A 10,578-nucleotide genomic window follows, 5' to 3' on the forward strand; every position below is an offset into this window, starting at 1 on the left:
CGTTTGATAAAATGATTCATGATGGTTTTTTGACAGTTAGTTTACTGCTTGTAATGCTGCATTGATTCTTTGTCTATAGTTGATCCTGATACTCATTTGACACTTCCTCCACATCTGGAACAGCAGAAATAATTCCCCTTTTACCTGCTGTTGGTTTTGGTTTAATTGGTTCCATATCTCCATATCAAGGGTTGTGAGCTTTTTATATATGGTAAAGAGTTCAGAACTATTAAGTTGGCAAACTTGTTTGCAAGTTTTTGCTAATTTACAAAACATCTACTTTTCTATTGTGATTTGATTTGATTCATTCTTCTTCTTCTTCTTTTTTTTAAGTGTAGAGGCACAAAATGCTCTTAATCAGGTAAGTAAATCAGATGCTGCTGTGGACTCCTGGAGGCTGTGAAGGTCAAAAGCTCCACCCCTGGTTGTCAGCCAACGGTGTGCCCAATCAGGTGAGTGGGAGAGGGGGGGAGAGGGGAGTTTTTAGGGACGTCAGCCAAAGATGTCGCAATATCGCTCCCATCCGCAACGAAAATACCACCAAGTCACAGAAAGATGTGAGCAATGGGCGTTTTAGTGCGAAAAGGGCTGTGAGCAAGCTGAGAGGCAGGTACTAAAAAGAGAGGGCGGCCAAATGGAGCTAAGGAGGACGGGGGGGTGAGATGTCGGGGTGAAGGTAGAGAAGCAAAGTTGTGAGCGGAGGAGAGAAGGAGCGGGGTGTGTTAGACGAGAGGGTGCCGTATGATGCGAGAAGGTGAGCCAATCATCCTGCTCACTTGACCCTTCCAATTACCACGGCGACGGTTAATTAGCGCAGAGGTAAGCTCCGGTAATTACCTATTGCGCCTGGGACAAGAGGCTACCTAGATCACACACACACACACACACACACACACACACACACACACACCAGCTCGCACAAGACACTTGCAAACATGTTGCTATGGATACCTCCAATCCTTTCTATCACTGCGCTGGAGAAACAGAGAAAAAGAAGATAGAAATAGATAAAAGAGATGAGAGGAAATAGTACGAGTAGAAAGAAGAAGGGGGGGGGCGAACAAAAGATCTACAAAGGCAAAGGAAGAAGGAACGATGTTCAGTTCAGAGCGTGCGATCAACTTCTTTTGTCCGCCATAATGTTGACGACGCGCTTTAACAACAGATTCTCTCTAGGAAAGACAGGAAGAAATACTTTATAACTAAAAACATCCTAAGACTCCTAAGAAAACATAAAGGCATCCGGATGGTTCCGGATTGAAAGAAAACATGCAGGTTGGATGTACAACACACCACCAAATGTCCTACCACCAATATTTAATTATCAACTGTTCAACACGGATTGGTCGGATGTGATGTGCAGATCGTTACAGCGCAAAAACACACACCTGAACACAAAGGCACATGATGACACACATACACACACACATACATACATACTTGTGCACGTGTAACAGCGTCCAAACAGAACGATATAGGTCCCGACACTCTGACCCGGCTCCTTGCCCCTGCCAACACCTTCACCCCCCTGAAACACTGATATTGTGTGTCCTAAAACACACACACACACACACACACAGAGAAATGTCTCCCCGGTTTAGCTGACATGTTACATAAGCTGTCTAAAAGTATATTTCTCAAAGGTTGAGTGTAGCAGGAACAGAAGCCTCCTTACACCTCAGTGGTGATGTGGCCAAGTCGCCTCTGACAGGCCAGTTTATGGGGCCATGTTTGGATTAACAGGCATCACCGTACTCGTGATACCTGGGAGGAGAAGAAAGTGTGTCGCGTGAACGCTGCAAGCAAACTAACTGAAGAAAGGGTGGAAGTGGAAATAAATGTGTTCTCTCCCATGAAGGCTTAATTATCTAAATTAAAATGTGAATTTCCTGCAAAGATCTGACCAATTTGTTTTGCATTTTCAATTAAAAGAGGCATCATCTCAAGCCAACTGTGCTCCACAGAGCGCGGCTGCCCCCTTTAGCTCAAACTGTTTGGGGTTTTGTTTTTGCATATTAGAACTCAGTTTAGCGCCTCTCTCTCTCTCTCTCTGCTGGGCGGACAGCGCCACCAAGTGTCGAGAGCTCGAGTCACTTGTGTTCCGTAACCCAAACACAACACCTGACATCTTCTTGTCTGAGCTCACAGATTAAAGCTTTTTTTTTTTTCCAAAAGAGTTTTGAATACTACATAAACGAAATGAATAAATGTATTAAAATACATGCCAGTCATTTGCTTTACTTCACGTATAAAGGACATTGCGCTGTCAATTTTTTGGGGCTATGGAGTGAATTCATTCAAATGTAGGATTGAATTTCCTTTATTAGTAGTTTTGGAAGATATACAACCTTGTTAGATAACATTTTCCCAGCTAACACACTGTAATGCTTTTTGACAAGGAACTATGAGAATTAGCAAAAAAAAAACGAAAAATCCTGTATTTAACACAGATTTAAAAACAACAGTAAATATCAAAAATTGGCATGAATGCAAGATTAAAATGCAGGGCTGTATCTAGATGAAATAAATAGAAATTAAAACATGTTTTCACATGACATCTTTTCAGTTGGAGCAAATCTTAAATGTAACTTTTGGCCAAAAATACTTGATAAATCTGAGTAAAGCACAATGCAAGATTTGACTACACAAACATCAGCCTAGACCAAGTATAGAGGCTTCTTACTTTGTGATGGAGGCAAGTAAAAATGAATGAAAAAACTAAACATGTTAAACATACAAAAATCAATTCTTCCAGTTTAAGAAGATACAATTAGTCAAGACGAGACTTGTTTTGAAAAGCACACAAACAATTAATTAAGTCAATGGATTCCAGCCCAGAGAATGAATAAGGCAAGCAAGCTCATAGTGTGTGTTACTATTTACACTGTGTGTACATATGGTTTATTGTGGGGTTTGTCTCCCTCTACTGGCCACACTACAGACGGCAGTAATGAGTGCACAAGTAGTCTCATGCTTTTAAATTGCTCCTTAAAAAAAGAACTCCCACCGAGCCGTTCCCAAAACAGAATTCCAATGCGTCTCCAGAAGCATCCTGATACTCTTCTGACACATCTGGAACAGCAGAGGGCTGAGGAAATCATTCCCCTTTCACCTGATGTTGGTTTTGGTTTAAATGGTTCCATATTGCTATCTCCAAACCAAGGGCTGTGAGCTTTTTCTATAAGGTGAGGAGGCAGAGTGTTAACCACGCAGCAGGGTGAGAGGAGTAGGAAAGTGCAGAGCTGCTCTGTGACGACATACAGACGTCACTACAGCGGTAGGTCGCACAGGTCACCTGACAACTTTTTGATAACCGGATTTTTTCAGGAGAGTTTCAGCATTACCGAAAGAGTTTGACCATACTCGTACTAATCACATGAGCCAAAGACCATGATAAAACAGAAGTGTAATTAATGAGAGTGAGGCCCAGATGAAGGATGACTTGACCTCCGGTCCCATCACTAGTGAGGTCAAAGTCACATTAGAGCAGTCAGGCTGTAAATGAGAACTGAACTTAGCACTCAATGAGCTGTGAGGCCTGCAATGCAGTCGGAGAGAGTTTAAAAATGAAGGTAAAATAGAGAACCCAAACAGGTTTGACCACAGGTCCTCCTGTAAAACAAGACAGGTGCACACGTTGAGACACGTGGTGACACTACGAGCTGAGGTCAAAGGGGAAACTATTATGCCTGACCGAATTGTGGATGTCTACAACTATTGGACAACGGGGGGGGGGGGGTCTGAAACGCTACACATTTCAGACCCCCCCCCCCCCTTCTTACTCCTCAGTGAAAAGAAAAACTTCAGGCACAATAAACTTAAAGCCAACTGGTGATGTCCGTGCTCTGCATGTGAACCCAGACGCGTAGCATGCACAAAGCAAAAGAATGACATTTGCATCATCCTTTTTTTGTTAAACAGAACCACGCAGGAGCAACCTGGAGGACAAATAGATGGAAATACTGGAATCTACAACCAATAGTGAAGAATGTAATAGACATACTTCAATTAAAAACAGCTTAAATAGAGACTCCCAATGTCAGCAAATTGAAAACTGCCACATTGTGTGGGTGTCTCGGGGGTTAGAGGACAAATGAGCATTGATGGATTTCTCATTAACCCTTATTAGACTAAAACATCCCTGACTGCGGCCTGCAGGGCGCGTGGAGGAGGCGCGGCCCGGTGAAGGCCTCACGGTGGCGTCTCTGCATTAGCAGGCGGGACCTTTTTCTTGGTCGGCTTCTTCACCGTCTTGGTTTGTGTCTTCAAGTGTGAAGAAAGAAAGAAAGTCAACATTAAGGACCGTTTGATACAGTTTATAAAAACAAGTTTAAAAAGAGACTAGCAAATTTAACAAAATGTCCCCAAAATGGACAAAATGTCCCGTTTCTAAAGCACATAATAGATACGTCAATTAGATTTATCACAAACAATAAACCTTTTGAAGTCTACAAGAGTGACTTTACAGTTTGTATTCTATTCCCAGAAAATATATAAATTAGATTTGTATAAATCTCTTTTTAACAATGCAGTGTGTTACAAATCTATTGTTTGAGCTCAATTAAAGGGAATGAGAAACGTTCCCTTTAATTTAAGCGTGTGTGTGTGTGTGTGTGTGTGGGGGGGGGGGGGGGGGGGGGGGGGGGGGGCTACCTCGGTCTTAGCAGCAGCAGGTTTCTTGGTCGCCCTGACGCTGGCACTACGTTTGGGGGCTTTGTCTCCTGCATCTTCATCAGAATGGTCGGTCCTGGTGTCCGATTGGTCCGATCCGTGTTGGGATGACGTGTCGTCCACAGCGGACATGGAGCGGGCTGCAGAGGGGACAGAACTCCATGAGTCACCAAACGGCTTCACAAGTAGTATTTTTAAAAAGAGGAAGATAATCGGCATTTAAATGAGTTATTTGAAATGATCAGTTAGCGCCACTCGTTGAACGAAGCTGGCGAGATGTGTTTGAAATCTGACTCATAAGAAGTGCACCTTTGAGTTTGGGTCATCTTTAATAAATACTGTGCACAAATCACCCAGAAACTTTATTTGAACTTGAGTCCGTGGCCTGAGCTTTGTTTCAGACTGGATGTTAAAGTCGCTTTAGGCTTCTATGTCTAAACTCAAATGGGCCACTTGGTTCATTGTCTTGCTGCCTCTCGCTCTCTCTGTATTCAGATCACAAACCAACAGTTTAAGACTCCTCCTTCCTGGCATGCTTTCACCCACCAACCCCTCTCCCCCTCTCCCCCTGCCATCCAGTGCTTTTCAAAATCACATGACCCCACTTGGCTGACTAGCCCCAGTCCTGCCCCAATAAAAGTCCTCAGAGTTGCGCGCCCCCCCCCCCCCCCCCCCGACCCAATCAGCAATCTGGACACACAGAATGTATGGATTGTTATTGTGAAGCTTCTGTTAAAGAGCAGGGTGGGTCGTGCGCGTGTGTGTGTGTGTGTGTGTGTGTGTGTGTGTGTGTGGAGGCCCCACTCTGCCGTGCGGCGGCGCTCTTGGCCCGGGGGAGCGTGCTGGACCCCGAGCTCAGGTCGTCCATGGCGTCCCGTCTCATGCGGGCGTCTGAGGTGTGTAGAGACAGCTCGTCCTCCGCGTTGATGAGGGTCAGGTCCTGCATGCTGAAACTCCGTAGCTTGTCAGAGAGCACGCCCTGGCCCTGGACATCACAACCAAACCCAACGCATCAGATGGGTGACAGCGCGAGGATATTTCACCCGTACCTCCATTCAATTATCCTGTTATTATCTTGGTGACAGACAAACCGATTAAGTTGATCCATGCAAGGCCAGACAGAAGCCTGATGTCATTTAACAGAGCAGTTAGAGGGAGGAAAATAACCAAACCCTGGAATAGAAATAGGCCAGACTTGCATGGTAATACTACTGTGTGAAAAAGGTGTTCAAAAGAGCATATCTAAAGGACTTTGGCTCTCTGTAGTGACTTGCAGTAGAACACGCTGATTTGGCAACACCAACGAGTCACTGTTTGCACAAGCTCATGACAACATGAGTTTAAGTTGACAGGTTCAAAGTCTCTCCGTCAGGGGGCTGCCCCCCTCGGTTCAAACACACAGATATCATTTGGTGTAATCCTGATGTTGGAAACCATCAAGAGTCCCCACTACAGAACACTACAGAAAGTACAATAAATAACACATGACGCACCTTGGCGGCGGCGGTGACGGCAGCAGTAGCAGCCAAGTTGAGACCCCTCTTCCCAAACCTCATCATGGTGTCATAACTCCTGTCTTTGGCCTGCGCTATGTACTCATCGATCTCCTATAGAGAGCAATGGTTAAAAAGAGAAATGATCAGAACATTTCAAAGTGGACGTGCAAACCAGCTTCATTATACGAGACAAACGCAGATCTTTGTCCTTACCTTCTCTTTGTTGGACAGCGTCGGGTGGACAAACTTGCGGTAGAGGACACTGGAGCCCTTGGTGTATGGAGACAGGAGCCAGATCACAAAGGCGATCTTCAGCTCAAAGTAAAACGGAAACCTGGGCAATGGAACAAAGTTATTCCATCAGCAGAGAACAGAACAAGAAGCTTTACAAACAGACGCCTCATTTAATAAGAAAGAAGTGTGAGCTGATGTTTTGTGAAAACATGATACTTTTAATATAATGGATCTTATTAAAGTATCAGCATGAGATGCATGCATGGAAGTGTGTATTGATATCGGTAAAGCTTACTTATTGCAAGCTAGTTGGGAATCACGAGCCCCTCCTGACTCACCATGACAGGAGCAGGTCGGTGGCCGTCTCCGCTGTGGTGAACAGCGCAAACACGATCCAGTACATCATCCATTTCACCTGCAGGGACACACACACACACACACACACACACAAATAACACAGGAAAACCATAATGTACACGTGCAGAGACGAATGGAGCAAAACAGACAATGAAACACATGTTTTAGTCTGTCACAGCACATCTGTATGCATAGTAAATGGGTAGTGGGTCATTGTCATCTCAATTGAAAAGGCCATAAACTAGACTATTAGCTTTGGAGACAATACCAAAACGCCTTCAACCGAGTGGAAAGTCATTATCGATAATGTGACAAATTGAGAGAAAAGCACTGCGTGGCAACCAGTATATATTTATACTGGTGTGATGCCAAATGAACACGGAGCGATGAATCATTCGACTCCATGAAAAGAGCGTTCCAAACAAGAGGAGAGGAGCAAAAACATTGCATCTAAAAATGGCGTCCTCCACTCTCACTCCACCTCTCACCTGCTCCTTCTGTGGCGGTTTGCTCGAGCAGCTATTGGTGCATGTGTGTGTGTGTGTGTGTGCGTGTGTGCATGTGTGTGTGTGTGTGTGTGTGTGTGTGCGAGCGTTGGGAAAGGGGGCGCCGCCATGGTAACGGTTCTCCAATGCTCATCTTGGCTACGGATGCTGCTATTTCCTCCTCTGCTTCCTGGAGCCAGTTTAATGCAGGTTGCTGTGCCCCCGTTAGCTTCCCTGCTCATCGGTCATCATTAGAAGACATCTTTAATATTTTGGTTATCGGTGTGTTTGATATTTCCCAGAGATGAAAAAGTCAGTGTGGCCAGCGTCAAAAGAAGGAAGGACTCCTGGATTAATATATGGCCTTTTGTTAAACTCTGTCATATGTGTGCCTGCTATAAATGACATTCCTCTCATCTTCTTTGCATTTAAAACCACTGGGGTAAAAACGGCGAGGTCTGATACTCACGTATTCCTTCACATTCTTCGTTTTGACCGCCTTGTACGAGGAGTAGGCCGGGTAGAGCGTCCCAAAGGCGAGGCTGCAAAAAGCAAAAGGGAGGCACGGGGTCACAGGAGGGATTCAGCTGGAGAACGAATGTAGTTCTACTTAAAACGCAGGTTCGCCCCGTTGGCTCCGAGCAGGTTCCTGCGTTATTGGGCTCCTTCAGTGAGTCAGGCTCAAGGTTGTAACTTGAATGGTGTTGCCACAGCAGAGGTGATGGGCCACAGGCTTGTCAAACCCCCCCAAAATAAATACAGCTGCTAGACAAAATGGAAAAGAAAAAAAAAAAAAACACACACACAAAATGGTGGCAGGGATGGGTCACCATGAGTTGGTCCACGTGCAGCCAGGCGCGCAGAGCAGTGCTCCTGATGAGCACTTGGTGGCGTCGCCGTGGTGATTTGTGCTGATGAGGCAAGGTGAGAAACGCTGAGTGAGCGGATGGCGAGGAGAGCTCGGCGAGTCACCAGTTTGTCTGTGCTGCTTTCAGTGTAAACTGCCAGTTGTGACTTTGTAAATATTTAATGGTTAGCAGGCTGCATATCTACAGTGTCATCAGCAGTCAAGTGGTGCCCCCTCCCCTCCCCAGATCGCAGTGCTCAGTCATGTGTGCTTGGTACAGTAAGCCGAGAGGACTCGTAGCGGGGCATCTAGGGCAGGCGTCTCCCTCGGCAGACGCCTTGCGCCGCTTCGTGTCCCCGTCTCAGGGTCGGTCTGTAGAGCTTGTGGGCATTATTCCTCTCGCTGTGACACAGAGACACGACTACACGGCCATTCACAGTGCTCCGTCGCCTCCAAAAAGACAAAAGAGGCCGCTGCATGTTTGATGCACAGAATGGAGTGCAAACAATTGATCTTTGGTTAGATACGCCGCAGCCATTAGGATGCGTGTGTGCAGTCACCTTGTTCACTACCAATCTCATATATATGTATAGCCTGGTTAAGGACACAAGAAATTGAAGGCAGGGGTACACCAGGTAGACCCAATATCCTGATTGAGACAGAAACTGTCTGCATACTGGATGATGATGATGATGATGATGATGATGATGATGATGATGGCAGCCGCTTGCTGTAGTCGAGTCATCCACACTGTGCACAGGAGGCAGTGGGGGGGGGGGGGGGGGCTGCTGATACCGCTCTGACCAGAAATACATTTGTGAAAGTCATGTTGTTGTATTGAAAATCCGGCCAGTGGCCTTAATGGGAACCGGGGCTGCGGGGGTTTGGCCGCCCGTCCGCAGCGAGGCCTGCGCTTTAAGCCGCTTTCAGCAGCAGCAGCTCGTCTCCCTGCCAACGCGCTAGCGGTCAGGTGGTTACACTTAGCGCGGGTCAGCACGGGTCAGCTAACGCCAATGGATTCTTCAAAAAGGAAAAACAGCAGCCGAGCAACGGGTTGTTTACACGACGGCTCTGCGACGGACGGTGAACGGTGGTGAGCTGACAGCAGGGGCGCTAGCTGAGCTGCTGTTAGCGGCATTTGGCGGATGAATGGAGCGCGCGAGGCTAACGTTGGAACAACAGACGCAGCCCCCCCCCCCCCCAAAAAAAAAAAACTCACACGACTATCCGCGAGATCATCCAGGAGACCATGGTCCCGGGAGCTGTGGCCCGGGGGGCTCGCGCCGCTCGCTAGGGAGATCTGGGGTAGTCCGCTAGCGGGCTGGGTGGTGCCCCCACGCCTCCATTCCCCTCCAGGACGCGATGCGGACCGGGAGGCTGGCCGGCCGGTGCTGGGCTGTCAAGGTGGGCTGGAGGCTGATAATGGGCCAGCAGCAGCAGCAGCAGCAGCAGCAGCAGCAGCAGGAGGAGCAGGAGGAGGAGGATGTCTGCGGTCTTCTGGATCCAAGCTGCTCTGTGTCATTGACGGGCAGACGGACTCTTAAAGGGCCAGGGCTGCAAACGTCTAAATAAATAATCATTTAGGGAAATGGTGCAGATAAAGTGCAGTGAGAGTGACACACTCACAGGTCCAATGAGGTCAATTAATATTTAACAATGTTAGAAGGCGGCGAGTGCTTGACAAAGGAGCAGATTATTGTGTATTATTACTATTTAACCGGAAACCTCTTAATAAGCATCAATAAATGATTGCATCATGTGTTGGTGTCATGCTTTTATTCTCTTTCCTAGTTATGCTCTTTCCTAGTTATGCTCAGTACATTCATGTCTCCGTGCTCCATTTTCTGTGATTTAATTCAATCATGAGCAGTGAAAGTCATAAGATTCCGTGCAGGAGGAGGCGCCTCTAGCGGTGAACTTGTAGTTTGCAGTTAACTGAAACTTAAAAATGTGCATATAAGAGAGCTGGATGCAGCGTACCGTTGCCGTGTTGCGTCCTTTTGGGGCCCTCGGCATCACGTGACAGGCATGGACGTTGGAATCCCACTGTTTAGACACAACGTCAAATTTAGTTGACAGCCTGGAGCTCCACCTGAGGGCATATTGTGGAGCACGTAGAAGATCTAAGGCAGCTGATGCAATGACGTGAGGAAGAAAAGGGCCTTGAGCTTGGTTGGGCCTTTTGAGGCTTCTGTAGACGTAACCCACTCCGTGAGGAGAACCTGCTCCATAATGCAGATGTGAACTGAAGAAAACAGTCATATTACATTTTATTTATTCACAAAGATCCCTAAATACTACATATTATTCCTTTAATACAATTAGTTGCTTTATTAGGCCAATTCAAGAGCAAAATAAGAAACGTTAGCACTCAAATTGTGTAAAAACGCAAGCGCTTCAATATTTCCAGAACTTTACTTAAGATGAAAACACCACACAACAACTTCAATATAGATGAGACATTCAGACTCGTACCAAAATTACTATT

The 10,578-nt window shown here is 46.3% G+C and overlaps 1 protein-coding gene across 1 annotated transcript; it reads right to left on the bottom strand.

The window, feature by feature from the left end:
• Positions 1 to 3,754: 3,754 nt before the first annotated feature.
• Positions 3,755 to 9,574, bottom strand: reep2 (receptor accessory protein 2). The gene is made up of 8 exons (XM_037459719.2): positions 9,310 to 9,574; positions 7,713 to 7,785; positions 6,740 to 6,816; positions 6,381 to 6,501; positions 6,165 to 6,278; positions 5,476 to 5,656; positions 4,654 to 4,811; positions 3,755 to 4,263 (listed from the first exon to the last, which is right to left on the bottom strand). The coding sequence occupies exons 1-8, from the start codon at positions 9,339 to 9,341 to the stop codon at positions 4,192 to 4,194; spliced, it is 828 nt and encodes a 275-aa protein (XP_037315616.1). The 5' UTR covers positions 9,342 to 9,574; the 3' UTR covers positions 3,755 to 4,191.
• Positions 9,575 to 10,578: the final 1,004 nt, after the last annotated feature.

Source organism: Pungitius pungitius, chromosome 2, assembly GCF_949316345.1.
Source record: "Pungitius pungitius chromosome 2, fPunPun2.1, whole genome shotgun sequence".
Lineage (NCBI taxonomy): Eukaryota > Metazoa > Chordata > Actinopteri > Perciformes > Gasterosteidae > Pungitius > Pungitius pungitius.